The sequence below is a fragment of the Rhinolophus sinicus genome, linkage group LG01 (genome assembly GCF_036562045.2).
Source record: "Rhinolophus sinicus isolate RSC01 linkage group LG01, ASM3656204v1, whole genome shotgun sequence".
In the NCBI taxonomy this organism is placed as follows: Eukaryota; Metazoa; Chordata; class Mammalia; order Chiroptera; family Rhinolophidae; genus Rhinolophus; species Rhinolophus sinicus.
The window spans coordinates 96,521,335-96,539,130 of NC_133751.1; the positions used below are offsets into that span (position 1 = coordinate 96,521,335).

The 17,796-nt window shown below is 35.1% G+C and overlaps 1 protein-coding gene across 2 annotated transcripts in view; it reads right to left on the minus strand.

Annotated features, from left to right (window-relative positions):
- ROBO2 (roundabout guidance receptor 2) overlaps positions 1 to 17,796 on the minus strand; it is a 1,656,458-nt gene that overhangs the window by 1,624,811 nt on the left and 13,851 nt on the right. For both annotated transcript variants that reach the window (XM_074333484.1, XM_074333429.1), the window contains exon 2: positions 2,029 to 2,150. In XM_074333484.1, the coding sequence (XP_074189585.1) occupies positions 2,029 to 2,137 (109 nt within the window). In that variant the 5' untranslated portion in view covers positions 2,138 to 2,150. The remainder of the gene's footprint in view (positions 1 to 2,028; positions 2,151 to 17,796) is intronic.

Genomic DNA, 17,796 nt, shown 5'->3' on the forward strand with positions numbered 1-17,796 from the left:
AAGTACTATGAGATTTTTATATAAAACATAAAGTTTTAATTTAAAAATATTTATTTTCAAGTTCTGCTTACTTGCATGTCCAAAAGTAAAAAAAGAAAATTAATATTTAATGAGCCTTATGGATCTAAATGATAATGAGTAGCTTACATTGTATTTGAAATTAGAAGATTTGCTTACCATACCCAAGAAATCCACTTCATTCACTCTACTACCCTAAGGGAAGCAGAATTCTCTTAACCATATTATTGAAACAGTCCATTATTTTTTCTATTAAATTGTTTTGTCCTTTAAATCATTGCTATTTTAATTTATTCTTTTAAAAAGAAACTAAATTACTTAACTTGCATTTATCATTAGAAGTTTCATTACCACCAACCTTGGAACTGATTTCTGGGCATGTTCTTTTACAAATGATGGTCACTATCAAGGAAAGAATATCAAAGCAATCAATACTGAAGAAAGAATAAAGGGTTTGGTCAAATAAGAGATATGGTACTTACTTTCCTTCAAATATTTTAAGTATTCAATAAGCTATTACCCACTGAGAACAAACCACAATCCCTGGAAATAATGGCCACAGAAAGAGTTTAGGCAATCTCGTGTAGAACTACTCAATGTACTGGTTGGATCACTATTGCAGAAAAACAGGTGCCCTGCTATATGTTAGTGATCAGACACATTGCCAGAGAAATAAACACCTCTCTTAGCCAACAGAAATGTGACGTAGCTGCTGCCTGCAGAATCTTGTTTTAGACTTTTGATGAAAAAAATATATGTATTAAATGTGATTTTCTTACATTCTTTTTACCAAAAAAGAAAAGCAAAATGAGAATTCAGCTAGATGTTAATATAAATTCTTAATAGCATGAAAAAAAAACTTTAAAAATCAACGCCTAGTACATTATTAGAACTGATTATCTGCATGTATATATATTTACTTATTCACATACAAAGACACACATGCATCTTCATTTTTAAAAAACACCTTTGTTTATCATTTTAGAAATTCATTGAACAAAATTACATATGGCAAGCAAACAATGTTCTTTTTGAGCAATCTTTTCAAAAAGCTCAACGAACTTGAATATACACAATATTTACTGGATATTTGGGAAACCAAAGGATTAGCAAAAGCTCAGGTTATCACAATGTATAACACTGCTATACACTTTCAATATTATCTAGAACAATTTACCTGCTTCTCTATCTTTCCTACTCATTGATTTCAAGTCTTGACAAATGCAGAAACAATGTATTCTCCTCCAAGGAAAAAAACAAATTCATGAGAGACATGTCTTCCTTTTATCACATAAAATATGAAATTGCAATTTGCATATGAGCAGATAACACATCTCCAAAAAAATATAATACTTATCACAGAACACATTTCATAGACACTAACTTTGCACAAGTCACTCCATACAGCCGTCGATCAAATCAGTATACTGAAAACCGTTATCATTGTATAAAATCTATGGTCCCTCTCTCCTCTGCCGAGAACACTTCAGGATACCACAACCTCTAGCTCCACTCCATCATTAATTTCCTCCAAATAGACTTGGCAGAGCAATGAACAACGTCAAATTTTTCAGTTAATTTCTGAAGAACATTGCACCATTTAAGAACTAAGTTCCAGAAATTAAAAAAATATATAAAAGAAAAGTCACCAAAGGAAAACAATATGGAAAACCAAATACTTCTTTTCAACAATATAAAACCTTTAATTAATAGGTTCTTGTTCTTTAATAAGTCACACAGACACAGACACACACATACACATCTATATATACAGCATTCACTACAACAGAGTAAAGCCAGTTTGGAAGTGGCGGCTTCAAATCTGATACATCAACTCACATAATTTTAGCTCAATTTAACTGATTCAAAAGCATTGTAGTACACCGTAACAAAAATACTTGAAAGATTACAACAAATCGCTTAAAACATGAAACCAAAGGCCCACATAATTCCAAAATAAAGCAAAACTCAAATCAGGCTCTCCAAATATTAAAGCATGCTTGCACCTACCTTGACCTTGTCCATTCCCCTGTTCACTCCAAAGGACCACAATCACCATTAGCAGTCCAGGAGTCCATGTCCACATGTTTCTAGTGACACTTCCTTGTCTTCTGGCCATTGCATTTTAAACTCTGCATGGAAAATATAAGAAATTGCAATCTTAAATATGTTACTACTCAAATCCCGTATCTAATATATATTATATATTTACAAATTATCCTGAGTGCAAGAAGATACCATTGAAAATCACGCCTCTCTTTGGGATTCTCGCAATGATGACTAATAATGAAATCTCATTCACCTTTAACCTCGTATTCTAAACACTCATCTGAATGATATTTTTTCAGTTTACAAAGTAAGTCATTAAACATACAAATGCTTAAAAAATACTACCAAAATACCTGTTGAAGGTCAGTCAAGCAAAAAAACTCTACAAGGACAATATTTATAACTTCTTATTTAGTTAAACTGATGCATTAAAAAAACCATGTCATCTCTATGCACATATATAAAAATAGCATAAGTATCTCACAAAATATTCTCTTGTTTTGAGTTAAATTGTATTTTAGTTATACCAGTAAATATAACTGCATAAAGAGATTCATCATGTACACAAAATTAATTCTGTGTACTTAAAATTAAGAGCAAAACATTTGCAATTATAATTCCAGGTATGTGTATATAAACTATAGAAAGTGTCATATATGAATGATAAAATATGATATCTCACATATGATAAAATGCACTTGAAAGTTCATTTTGACAGTTTTTAATAACAAAAACTTAAAATGCATAAATGTCCACTAAAGGGATGTTATCTATTCATACAGTTGAATGATATACTGCAGTTAAGATGAATAAACATAAGCCACATGTACCGACACAGATAAATGTCAAAAGTGAAAAGTTAAGCAAAAATACCAAGTTGCAGAATGACTGGTTGAATACTATACTACTATATATTTTACATGTAAACATGTAACAGAATTAAAACTATACATTTTATATGGAATACATAGGAATACATACGTAATGCACAGGAATGATAAACACCATGACCTAAATTAAGAAATTGCAAGACAACAGTTTAAATAGTTATCAATATTAATCTTCAATCAGAGAGTAACCCAAATCCCAACTTCTCCACAGCTGACAAGTTATGGAGCTAAGAAAAGTAAATCTAATGATTTCTAGGATAAACCCCATATTCAGGGTTTTCTAGAAAACCTTGTAATGACAGTTCTAATAACCTTGGAAGAGAATCTAGACACCTAGAACTTCTCCTTCCTCCTTTCTCGTCCATCAAGAAAGAGGAGGATTTAATTACTCACTTTGTATTATGTCATTTCAGACTCATAGTATCCAAGGTTAAGAGAAATTTAAGGACCATCTAATTCACCCTCTTCATTTTATTTATTAATTTTTATTAAATTTATTGGGGTGACATTGCTTAATAAAATTATAGGTTTTGGTTCTGATCAAGATAGCAGAGTAGGTAAACGCTGTGCTCACCCCCTCACATCAAAATTACAACTAAACTAGAAAACAACCACCACTGAGAATCACCTCAAGTCTAGCTGAATTGAAGCCCTACAACTAAGGACATACAGAAGAAGCCACCTCGACACTGGTAGGAAGGGCAGAGACACAGGACAGGGTGGTCCCATACCTGCATGTGACCATTAAAAATCAGGTGGGATATCTCGGCTATAGAAGTCCCCCAGGAAGGACTAAGAGGGTCCAGCCTCTCCCCAGCCCAGGGTTCCAGTGCTAGGGAGAGAAGTCCTCATAACTTCTGGTTGTGAAAACCAGCAGAGATTGTGGCTGAGTGAGACAAAGGGCAGCTGGAGACCCAGGGACCGCACTGGACTTAGTGAAATAATCACTGGCTCTGAGCTCCAGTGCTGGGGCAGCAGCTGGAGAGGCAACAGGGACATATGGTGGGAACTGAGTGATCTGGCCTCAGAACAGGGGCTGGAGGGGCAGTTTTGTCCTGGATGGAGGAACTGGTGGAAGCCATTCCTTCTTTGTTGTGCCTTCCTCTTCCCCTCATGCAGGCTCAGGTGGCTGCCATATCTGAGTTACCATCAGGCTGGCTGACACCATTCATTGATCATGCCCTGGTGATTCTGAGACCACACCCTGCCCAACTTCCAGGCACACCCAAGCCACTTCCAGTGGCTTTTTCTTACAAACCACCTGCTTGGGCTCATAGCACAAACCTTCCTAGGGTCTCTCAAAGGTTTGTGGGACCCAGACAAGCAGCATCTGGCTTGAGCGTGTCCTGTGCCTCTGGCTGAGCAGCCCTAAGGCCAGCACAGGTAGCAGCCGGCCTTGTTCCACGGTTTGGCCTCTCCAGGCACTTCCAAGCAGGTCACAGGCAGCAGCCATATGTGCATTGTTTTGTACTTCCTGCCAGGTTGCCCCAGATAGGGCACAGGCTGTGGCAGAACTTGACCTGCAGCAGGTTGCCTCTCAGGTGGCCCTGGGGCTGGTTTGTACAGTTGCCAGCTTTGAAATGAGCTGGAATATCACCCAGCCACCTCTCAGAACAACACACCCCAAGGGCAGATTGGGCAGGTACCAGAGACCTGCTGAGGCAGATCCTGCTCTGCAGGGTCAGCCCTTGTACCATAATTCCTCCACTATAGTCACAGACAGTCCTCAAAACAAATGAGCCTAAGGGTGAATCCCTCCCACTGAAATGTAAACAGCAACCAAGTCTCAACTACAAGAGGAAGGCACACTCAGACCACACAAAAAACACACCTGAAATTTGTGGCTCAGGCCACCATGAAGACTGTGCCACTGAACCCCACAGCTCACCTACTGCATAAGGTCACTCTACTAAGATCTGGAAACACAACAGCCCTACCCAATGCACAGAAACAAACACAGAGAGGCAGACAAAGTGGGGAAACAAAGAAACATGTTCCAAATGAGAGAACAGAACAAAGCTCTAGAAAAAGAACTAAACAAAATGGAGACAAGTAATGTATCAGATATAAATTTCAAAACACTGGTTATAATAATGCACAGTGGTCTCAGGGAGAACTTCAACAAAGAGACAGGAAACATGAAAATGGTGATAGAAAACATAAAAAAGAACCAGTCAGAAATCAAAAATATAGAATACAATGACAGAAATGAAGAATACATTACAAGGAAGAAACAGTAGATTAGATGAAGTAGAGAATTGAATCAGCGATTTAGAAGATAAGGTAGCAGAAAACACCCAATCAGAAACCAATCAGAAAAGCAAATAAATAAATAAATAAATAAATAAATAAATAAATAAATAAATAAAATGAGGATAGTTTAAGGGGCCTCTGGGAAAACATCAAGCATACCAATATTCACATTATATGGGTACCAGAAGGAGAAGTGAGAGTACAAAGAATTGAAAACCTATCTGAAGAAATAATGACAGAAAACTTCCCTAGCCTGGTAAAGTAAACAGACATACAAGCCCAGGAAGCGCAGAGAGTCCCAAACAAGATGAACCCAAAGAGGCCCACACCAACACACACTATAATTAAAATGCCAAAAGTTAAAGACAAAGAAAGAATCTTAGTAGCAGCAAGAAAAAAGCAGTTATTTCCCTACAAGGGAGCTCCAATAAAATTATCAGATGATTTCTTAACAGAAACTTTGTGGGCCGGAGGGATTGGCAGGGAATATTCAGTGATGAAAAACAAGGACCTACAATCAAAATTACCAGCAAAGCTATAATTTACAATTGAAGGACAGATAAACAGCTTCACAGACAAGAAAAAGCTAAAGGAGTTCATCACCACCAAACCAATATTACAAGGAATCCTAGAGAGACTTCTTTAAGACAAAAATGATCAGCAAATGAAAAATAAAGTGGCAATAACTACATATCGATCAATAATTAAATGTAAATGGATTAAATGTCTCAATCAAAAGATAAGGGGGCTGAATGGATAAGAAAACAAGATCCTTGCATATGTTGGCTACAAGAGACTCACTTCAGATCAAAAGACACACACAGACTGAAAGTAAAGGGATGGAAAAAGATATTTAATGGAAATGGAAAAATGTGAAAGAATTAAGAAATACAAACTGGTAGTGATAAAATAGTCTTGGGGAGGTAAAGTAAAGCATAGGGAATATAATCAATAATATGGTAATAACTATGTATAGCGCCAGGTGGGTACTTGTCAGGGGGATCACTTCTTAAATTATACAAATGTCTAACCATTATGCTATACACCTGAAATTAATATAAAATAATATTGAATATCAACTGTAATTGAAAAATTAGAAAAGGGGGGAGATAAAGGAGAATAAGAGGTTCAAAATATCAGGTATGAAACAAGTAACTCTTGGAGATATACTAATATACAGAATAGGGAATATAGTCAATAATATTGTGATAGCATGGTACAGTGTCAGACGGTTGCTGGACTTATCATGGTGAACACATCTTTAGTATAGGGAATATAATCAATAACATGACAATAACTATGGATAGTGTCAGATGTGTACTGTTGAATAACTGTGATGTGCATCTAAAACTGAAATAATATTGTATGTTAGCTATATTCTAATAAAAATCTTTAAAAATATATGTAGGTTTCAAGTGCACAATTCTATAATGCATTACCTATATAATGCACTGTGTGTTCACCATCCAAAGTCAGTTCTCCTTCCATCATCATATATTTGACCCCCTATTCTACCACCCCCTCTTTTCCCTTCCCCTCTGGTAACCACTACACTATTGCCTATGTCTATGAGTTTTATTTGTTTGTCTTCTTCATTTGTTGCCTTCAGTTTTATATCCCACATATGAGTGAAATCATAAAAAAGATGTGGTATGTATATACAATGGAATGTCACTCAGCCATAAAAAAAGATGAAATACTGCTATTTGTGACATCATGGATGGATCTTGAGATTATCATACTAAGAGAAATAAGATCAGACAGAAAGTCAAGCACCTTCCACAGTTTAAATGAGCAAACAGACCAAGAATGTTGCAATGACATTTTCAAACTCTTGTGTAACAACAGAATGATGATGATGATGATAGCCTTGGTACTAATAGACATTTCCTGAGAATTATTATATCCCAGGGTATTTTACTATGCTAAATGCCTTATGTTCCTTTTCTCATGTAGTTCTCACAGAAATCCTATAAACTAAGCACTTTCAAAATCGCCATTTCACAGCTGAGAAAACAGAGGCTTAGATAAAAGCCACATAATTCTCAAGTCATGTTATTAGTAGGTATCATTGTTGTAACTTGAGCTACAATAGGATGACTTCAGAGACTATGCTCTGAATAAGTAACCACTAAGCAGGAATTCATCCTAAATCTTTCAAATATAGTCCAGTAATCATTCCAAAAAGGATGCTGAGAAGAGGGAAAAGAGATAACTTGCCCATAGAACCTCATGTATTTCCTCAATACGTAAAAATCAAATTGAAAATCACTAAAGCATGACAACTGAACTATCACAGTTAATCCCTAAAAGCATCAACCCTTTCTGGAGTGACTTGTGGTGTCCAGGGCAAATTTTAACGCCTCCCCTATATACATTAGCATTACTAATAGTTTTGCACTGAAGAATAAGAAGAGTGATATCACAAAAGCGCAATGGTGATGACTGATTATTTGTTTCGGGGAAAAGAATAGGGTAAGTGTTTTTGCCAAAGACCCACCCTAGTGGTGTGTGTGTGTGTGTGTGTATGTATGTATATACACACCTTTCAATCTTTAATTGATAGAACTTTGCCCCCTTCTAATCAGTGTATAAGCATTTTTATCTGATACCAACAATGTCAAAATTCACATTTTAATCACACTTCAATGGATTACTTTTGAAAATTTTTTATTTACTGTTTCCTTAACTTCTGTTAACTGAATGCTAATTTTACATGCTTTTATTTATTTATTTATCTATCTATCTATCTATCTATCTATCTATCTATCATCTATCCATCCATCTATCTATTTATATTGCTATTCTGTACAGAATTGAGGCAGTGTTTGAAAAATCTTAAAATACTCTTCAGGAAAGGACTGGCATATGAAACAACAGTTCTACTATATATTTTACTAAATATTGAAAGAACAGATGGCTTTCAAATTGTATCATAATCAAAAGGAAATATAACCTTTCTGATTTAATATTTATAGAAAGCTAATATTTCAAAAATGCCAAGTTTCTATGATGGATTATCTATATCCTGTTCCTGCCAGTCTGTAAATATGAAAACCATAATTTTTTATGAAACTTTTATATTAATCAACAACTCTGCTCACATAAAGTAAAATCAATACATTCATTTTTTTCATGAAAGAAAAACAAAATAACTGTAAAACAGTAACATTTACCATAAAGAGGTGCCATGGGCTTCTAAATATTTTTTGAACACTCTTTTCATGCATATAAGCATACAAAGTAAATGAGAAATATCTACTTTATTTTATGTACTTTAAATTGTACCTGTTACTCTTTAAAGACTGGGATAAGTCCTAAAACATGGATAGTTGAATCCAGTGTGCTTTTCTGCCCATAAAATAGATTTGATATTCAGTAAGCAAAGTAGAACTTAGGACTTCAAATTGGTAATGACTATATAAATACACTTTGACTCAATAGTGTTCCTCTTGTCTTTTAATTTGAAAATCACCAAAGAAAAGAAAACAGACCTCAACAATGTATAGTGCATTATATCTTATCATACATAATAGCAAAATTAGTTTGGTTATGCAAGAATATTGGAGCAAACAGCACCGTGGGATGGTGCCATAGAGTACTACAACTTCAGTCTATCGCCAGGATGTTGCTCTATCAGATGGAGCCCAACGTGACACCACAGGTCTGAGGGATGCTTCACATCTAGAGGTGCCAACTAGAGGTGCCAACTGTTCATTCAGTCCTAAATAAAGAGTCCTGGATGCAGAACACCTACCATCAACACAAGTGGAAGCTTCTAGGGATCAGAGCCACTTCTGCTACAGACCATCTCTGGGTTATATCTGCAGCTAACTTCTAAAAATTATTTTGCCCTCTCCCAATACTTCCACTTCTCATGTGTATCTTCTAGATATTTTCTTCCTCTCCAGCCACCAGACCCAAGCAAGTAGCCTAGGTTGTATGTATGTATACAGTTGGTTGTTAAATAAAATCTGTTTCTGTTTGCAGATAAGTAATGCCTTCAGACATGCTATTCCATTGTGATCTATAGAGAGAGGCTCTAGTTAGCTTGTAGTATAAGTTTTTAAAGCAGTTTCTTTAAAAGAAAGTATTTTCTGGAACAAAGTTTCCTTGCAAGTCTTTCTTTTGGCAATGGGTTTCTTTATTGAAGTGCTTCTCCAGTGAGAGTTGGGCTGTGCCAAGGAGTCTCCAGGTTGATGCTCCTTTTGCTCAACTCCTCCATTATAAAGCAACCTCTCTGATCACCCTTTTAAAATTAAAGACCAAAGAATCAAATGGGATCAGGAAGTGACCATAGCTCACAAGGCATCAATTCCTCTTCTCAGCATATTGTAGGAACACAATCTAAGCCAGAAAAACACAGCAGAGTCCATTACAGCTCTCGAGTTCCAGTTATTAACATTGATTTTTTTTCAATGGGAAATTTTCATTAGAAGGCATCACATGACTTATATTCAGTAATAACTTAGATAAGATACATATTGGAGCCTCATTTTAACATTGTCCTTGGACTAGGTGCCATAGAGTGGTTTTTAAAAGAGGTCTTTTTCACATTAGTAAATTCTCATAGGTAGAATCTGTCTTAGGCCCAACTATACGTGGCATACAAAAATGATGGTCAAAGTCCAATAATATCTAAATTAATACTACAACATGTATAACGTGTGTGTGTGCGTGTGTGTGTGTACATATAATGAATACATTTATATTTATTTACTTTATTTATTTTTTAACAGGATAAAAACTCAGAGGCTAAAAATGTGAATTCAGGCTACCATGCTTTAGAATAAAGAGCACAGGCAATGATAGGACACTTGGATGCTGACTACATTTAATATCTTTGACAAATTAATTCATCTCTAAGGTTCACTTTCTACCTCTGTAACAAATGGAAAAAAAAATATCTGAAGTTCTGTAAGCTATGAAGCATTAAAATTCTACTATGTCACTAGTTCAGGGGAAACTGATAAGTCACTTGCCAACTGGCACTATAAGAAACCAGACATCTTGAAATGAAACATAACATGTCCTTTGTCCTAATGTGTGGTCCATAAATGTTCTTCTTCAGAATAAATCAGGATGCCCGATAAAATGTACAGTTATATGTATCGCCATGGACATGCTAAATCAGAACCTCTGGAGATGGAGCCTTGGAACATGTATTGTAATAAGTCTTCCAAGTGGTTATTTTTTATCATACAGTTAGGAATAACTGGCTTATACCATGGTACTTACTTTAAAAATATAGGTAAATAGATTTCATAGAAATATACATTCTTTCTAATCTTGATGAAAGCTCTATATTCAGACTGACTTTTCAGTGAAATACAGTATAAAATAATGACTAGTCATCTATACATAACTTTAAATGAATATGACTAAGAACCTAAAACAAAAAGTTTAGCAGTAATCACCCTAATGTTTAAGAGCACAGGAGAGCCATAAGAGCCTAAAGTCTGTCCAGAGAGGAAGAGTGATGTATCCTCCTGAACACTGTGGAATTACTAAGCTAGCATACAGCCATCCCTGTGTATCCCAATATCCTCTCCAGTGGACTTAAACATGAGCCATCCCAGAACAAATTCCCTGATCCATTCCTCTTTTGTTAAGGTAGGGCAAGGAACCTTTGAACCTTGGAAACTACAGAAAGTGAATAGATTGTGGACTCCACTAGATCTAGACCAGAGAATAACAAGAGCTAGCTTTGCATAAAGTGGGGAAAATGCCATTTAGGAAGAGAAACCAGAATTGTCAAGGGTCCTGATATGAGGATGATCTTGACACATAGAAGGAATTGAAAACTATGAATCTGGACTGAGTGAAGCAGCGAAAACACCTATGAGATGTGACTGAAAGTTGAGATGTGAAACTATGCAGGGCGTTATTGGTAATGGCAAAGAAAGTGGGCTTTAGTCCAAGTAAACTGGAAAAGTAGGGAGAGATATAAACTGATGGACATTTTAAGAGATCACTTTGGCTTCTATGTAGCTAATAGAATATAGGAAGTTAAAAATGAAATTAAATAGACTAGTGATAAGGCTAGGATAATAGAGTAATAAAAAAGGATCCAGATCTGGCTAGACTAGACATTAGAGACAAAAATAAGTGGAAAAATTCTAGACATATTTGGAACCCAAATGTTTTAAATGAATGTTGGTCTGTATATTGTGAAGATGCAGGAGGACACAAAAATAACTCATACAATTCTGGCTTTTTTTATATGAATGGTTGGTGGTGTCATTTACTAGGATATGTTTTCTCTGAAGTATCCATGGTGTGTTGTCAAGTGAGGCATGGGCTCCCAGAGGAAAGGTCTAAGGTAGAGTCTAAAACTGAAAAGCACTAGGTCTTTGGCATAGGGGTGGTGTTTCGAGCTTAGAGAGAATGTATGTAGAGAGACAAGAATGATTAGGATGGAGCCCAAAGAAACATCAATATTTAAAGGTTGGGTAGAGGACTAGAAACAAATAAATTATCCTACTAGTTGTGGGGAATGAAGTTCACGATATTTGCAAGGGAAGATATTTGCTGATAATGAACCATGGCATCTGAAATTAAAAATGTGGAAATTGAAGACAGGAGAGTACTGATGGATTGTGAACGAGGAGCAAAGGCTGTAGCCTAGGGTGAGTGTCCATGAAGATGAACTTGTAGGAATGATGATACCTGAGCAAATGAACTACCTAGAAGAGGAATGAAGTCAAGAAAGTGAGATATTTGCCGTCAACATTTGGTGGTACATTGACTGCTATAGAAGAGGTCTCAGATTTGACCCTGAAAGGGGTAAATGAAGTGGAGGAAAGAAAAAATGCGTTGGAGATAAGAATGTCAAGAAACAGAGAGAACAGGGAATGTTGATGGTCCTTATATGTGGATGTTGAAGTCACTGAAAATGACAAGAGCACTTGGCTGAAGATTTTGAGCAAGGATCTGAAGCTTTTACTAAATGACAACAGTGACCAGGAGATCTGTTGATGTCAACAATACACAAAGAGCATGGCTACTATTTCCAAAGTGTTTGTGTTTCAGAGGGAGAGTATAATTTCTAAGAGGGAGATAAATTAGCAATCTGCAAGTTGTAATGGGGAGTAAAAACAAAATTCTGGTTGTAAGGTATATGGAGAATGAGAAAAAGACTAATATCAATTTATGAAGGCTACAAAAAAGTTGTTCTTTGGCCTGTAATTTTAAGAGAAATTTAAGAAAATTGAAGTAGTTTTTGCACAGCAAAGAAAACCATCAACAAAAGGAAAAGACAACCTACAAATTTGGAGAATATATTCACCAGTGATACATCTGATAAGGGGTTAATACCCAAAATTTATAAATTACTCATACAACTTAACACCAAAACAAAACAAAACAAAATACCTCCAAACAATCCAAGTAATAAATGGGCAAAAATCTGAATAGACATTTCTCTAAAAAGGACATACAGATGGCCAATAGACACATGAAAAGATGCTCAACATCATTAATCATCAGAGAAATGCAAATTAAAACTACAATGAGATATCACCTCACACCTGTCAGAATGGCTACTGTCAATAAATCAACAAACAATAAATGCTGGCAAGGGTGAGGAGAAAAGGGAACACTTACACACTGTTAGTGAGACTGCAAATTGGTGCAGCCACTATGGAAAACAGTATGGAAGTTCCTCAAAAAAATTAAAACTAGAACCACCTTGTGACCCAGCAATTCTACTTCTGGGTATTTACCCCCCAAAAATCGAAAATACTAATTCAAAAAGATACATGTATCCCTATGTTCACTGCAGTATTATTTACAATAGCCAAGATGTGGAAGCTACTTAAGTGCCCATCAACAGAGAACTAGATAAAGAAGTGGTACATATCCTAGGGGTGCCAAAAAAAAATGTATACAAGTGAACACTTTGGTCAGCGTTGCTCAAGCAGTAGTTCACCGTAATCAGAAGTCTCTGGACATTGATGGTAACCACTTTGAGCACCTCTTATAATCGCAAAAGTCAAATATGACTTGTATTCATCTTTTGTTATCAGTATATATTGAATATTACAATTTTAACACAGTTTTCCTTTCTTAAAATGTGTATACATTTTTTGGCACCCTACATATATAATAGAATATTATTCTGCCATATAAAAGAATGAAATCTTACCATTTGCAACAATATGGATGGACCTAGACTATATTAAGCTAAGTGGAATATGTCAGACCAAGAAAGACAAATACCATATGATTTCACTTAAATGAGTAATCTAAAAACAAACAAACAAAAAAAGAACAAAAAACCAAAATAAGCAAACAAACAAAATAGAAACAAGCTCATAGATACAGAGAACAAAATGATGATTGCCAGATGGGAGGGGTATTGGGTGTGGGTGGAAAAGAGGAAGGGATTAAGAAGTACAAATTGGTTGTTACAAAGCAGACATGGGGATTCAGCATATAGCATAATGAATATAGTCAATAATATTGTAATAACTATGTACAGTGTCAGATGGGTACTAGATTTGTCCAGGTGATAGATGGGAGGCGGGTTATGGGATTGGGTAAAAAAGGTAAAGGCATTAAGAAGTACAAATTTGTAGTTACAAAATAGTCACAAGGATGTAAAGTACACCAAAGGGAATACAGTCAATACTATTATAATAATTATGTATGGTGCCAGGTGGGTACTAGACTAGTCGGGGAGATCACTTCGTAAATTATATAAATGTCTAACTATTACATTGTACACCTGACTAATATAAAATAATATTAAATGAAAAATAAAATAAAAAAGGGAATGTAGAACTTAGCAACAGCCACTATTAACAGTTTCCAGTAGTTTAGTAAGTACTATATAAAGTTAACACTTAACAAAGGTATAAATTCCAATGGCATAACATCTCAAAATCACCCAAGCCAGATAATTCCTGTTCTTCTAAACTTTTCCTTATACTAAAAAATTTACTTTGTTTTATTCAATTCCACTAACACACACACACACACACACACACACACACACACACGCACACTGAAGTGTGCACTCGTATCTTATTTATCCAGATGCAGATTTTATTTTTGAAGTCACATTCAAAGTAAACAAATCATTCCATAACTTTCAACCATGGAGATTTTTAGGAATGAAAACATAGCATTTTTATAAAGAAGTTATCCTAAGTAAAAGAAAACGAGCCCAACTTTTGAAGCTGACTCAGCTGTCATCCTTGTGCCACTGGCGTGGCATCGCAAGTAACACAGAGCTGTAAAGGAAGTAAAAATTACCTGCCTGTCAGGCTCAACTCCTGATGGCCTGGCCAAGATATAGCATCTAGATGAGAGTTCACTGACTCAAATTAAATTTTGTAAAGATAAAGTAGATACTTGTTAAAATAAAAGATCTATTAGGGAGAAATAGGCAGTCATAGTGTCTGTATTATTGGATAGCTGTATAATTGTTTTCTGCAAAAATAGCTTGCATCTTTGTATTATTTTTCCCTAGACAGAGAAGACTTATATGAAAAAAAATGAAACTAGAAAAAAGTTATTATATATGTGTGTGATATTATATATGTGTATGTGATATTATACATGTGTGTATGATATATATATATGTATGTATATATATATATATATATATATATATATATATATATATATATATATATATATATAAAATCACACATGTATTGGCATTTGCCACAGATTTTCTTCAGCCATTGCTGTATCTTCTTCTAACTGTAGACTCCAAACAAGACAAACCAATATGTAGCATTTTACTTCAGGACATGATACAATGAGTGAGAAAGTAAGAATTTGTCAAATCAATAGAGAATGCCTCTTGCTTTCCGTAATTTTGAGTTGCTATAGTTTAGACATTTGAGTAATTAAACTCCTTGCTATATTGTAGCTGTCATAAAATTTCAGGAATTTCATAAGATACTTTTCACATGTGGATTTGGAAAAAGGAATAGAAAATAATGCTTTGTTTGCTCTGCATTCTATGTGCAACATTACACATAGAATGTGTGCTACTTTTTTTTGGTTTTAAGATTTCTTTTGTTGGGGAAGGGGAACAAGGCTCCCCTGGGGAACAGTGTGCACTTCCAGTACTTTTTTTTTCCAAGTCAAGTTGTTGTCCTTCAATCCCAGTTGCAGAGGGTGCTGTTCATCTTCAAGTTGTTGTCCTTTCAGTCTTAGTTGTGGAGGGCCCAGCTCAGTTCCAGGTCCAGTTGCCGTTGCTAGTTGAAGGGGGCGCTGCCCACCATCCCATGTGGGAGTTGAACTGGCAACCTTGTGGTTGAGAGCCCACTGGCCCATGTGGGAATCGAACCAGCAGCCTTTGGAGTTAGGAGCATGGAGCTCTAACCACCTGAGCCACGGGACCGGCCCCCTGTGTGCTACCTTTTAGTATTATGTTGTGATTACCGACAACTATAGGTGGAAGAGGTTGTTTAATGAGCAATAGTCTTAAAGTTAAAGAACCATGGACACCGGTTGTCTCATTTATTAATTGGGTAAAGACCTTGTACTAGTTATTTAACCTCTCTAAGATTCTCTTCAGTTTTAAATCAAAGAGGATAGATTCCTCTCACAAGTTACATTTATGTTGATTTTAGTCAACCTATCCTGTTAAACTATAAATTTAACAACATACAACTTTTTCTAGATTTCATTATTCCACAAGACCTGAACTTCTCTTCCCCAACCTCAAGAAATGCAAAGAAATAAAAAAAAATGGACTCTCTTCAAATTCAGCAGGAACTATCAAAACTAAATAAATTTATGTATAGTTTATTATTTTAACATATAAGCTACACCCAAGCAGTTTCACAAAGTCGTAAGCTCATTAGAGAGCGTTGGTATGGAATGTGCAGAGAGCAGATGGTCACCTCTCTTTACTCCTATCTTCCCGCTGCCTTGAGTGCCCTGAAGTTTTATTCACACTCAGAAATTAGAATTCTATCAGAGAAAGCCTACTCAAATGAGAAATAAGGCTGATTTCTCAATAAAGTTGTTAGAGAATAATAAAGCATTTCTGGTCAAAGCAATCGTATTTTGAAAATAATGATTTTCCTAATGAGGGACAGGAATTGTGACCATAAAAAGCTAGTGTTGATATGTGCCAAGTTCTACTCAGCTTCATTTTAAGAGCCTTCTACTATTAGGGCCAAGTATCATGACTCAAATTAGTGGCCTGAAAATTGTTTTAAAATGTTTGGTGGAGACATTTCAAATCAAGATCTGAGATTTATCGCTGTTACTTTTGCTGAATTCAATTTGCTGTCAAGATTTAATCAGATTAATCATACCATAAACTATGAAACATACTGTTCTTATAAACACCTTAAAAACTTTTAAACAGGTCAAACCTAGAAGATGTGCTCTTAGTAATAATGTGTAGGAGTGTGTGCATTTTGTTTAATAGTTGTTTAGAGAAATTTTTGACAAAGGAGACTTGCTAAATTCAGGAATGATTAAAAAAATAACTAGAGAGAGTTCTGTAAATCATTTAAAACATAGTTTCAATTTATGACTCTGATGGCATTAGTCATAAGATAAAGAAATTATAAAACTTTATGGGATTAATATTTGTTATAAAGTTATTAATTTCAACCAGACATTTTCCATATTACAGGGAAATTTTAAGGATTTTATTCCTTGGCTAGTAAAAACTCTATTCCCTGGATGAAACTTATACTCCCAACAGACACATCAACATATCTGCCAGATTTAGTTTCTGGTTTCCTGTGAGTAGATTACAAAAAATAAAGAAAAATCAAATCCAAAGAGGCACTATATTTAAAAACTTTCATCAAAAGAAACATTCATTGAGTTTTTTAAAAATATGACTAATTTAATTTTTGACATTTGTCAAGTTAGAGATCTTGAATGAACTCAACCTTTCATAATTCTATTTGTTTTTAATGTTGTTGCTCTAGAAAACTGTCAGATATCACTAATTTTTCAATCTTGCTCCTCCCTGGCAGTTTATCTATCACTATTGTTATACTTTTTTCTGCTTCCACCATTAGATTATGTCTGCATTACTTAACATAATGTCCTATACATAAATGGCTGATGAATGTGATATTAGAATGACAATAGAAATTGGATTATCAATGGATATGCTATTGCCTTATATTCTGGCCTTTAATTCAAATAACTCAAGCTGCTCTCACAACCTTGACCTTCACTGGGAGTATAGGTCCTAGTTATCCTGTATTATGCACTCTTAACTAAGTTTATTAATGACTTTTTAGTGCCAGAAAGACTATAGGGTTACCCAACACAACCCTCAAAGAATCATCTAAGCCTCATATAACCAGAGGACACTTTTAAGACTTTATTAGCCTTCAAAAGACACCTTTTTGAAAACCCACACAGTGTTTATTTGTATACATCATCTTTCATAAATAGAACAGTTCACTTCTCTATGGTTCTTATTATTCTGATATGAAGGACTTTCTTAAGACAATTAATTCTCAATTTTTTTTCCTGGGATGCCCAACTCAATTCTATAGCAAACAAAAACAAACAAACAAAATAACGTGATTTAAATGTGTTTGCCTCTTACTGTTGCTGTGAGAAACAAACACCAACTTGGTGGCTC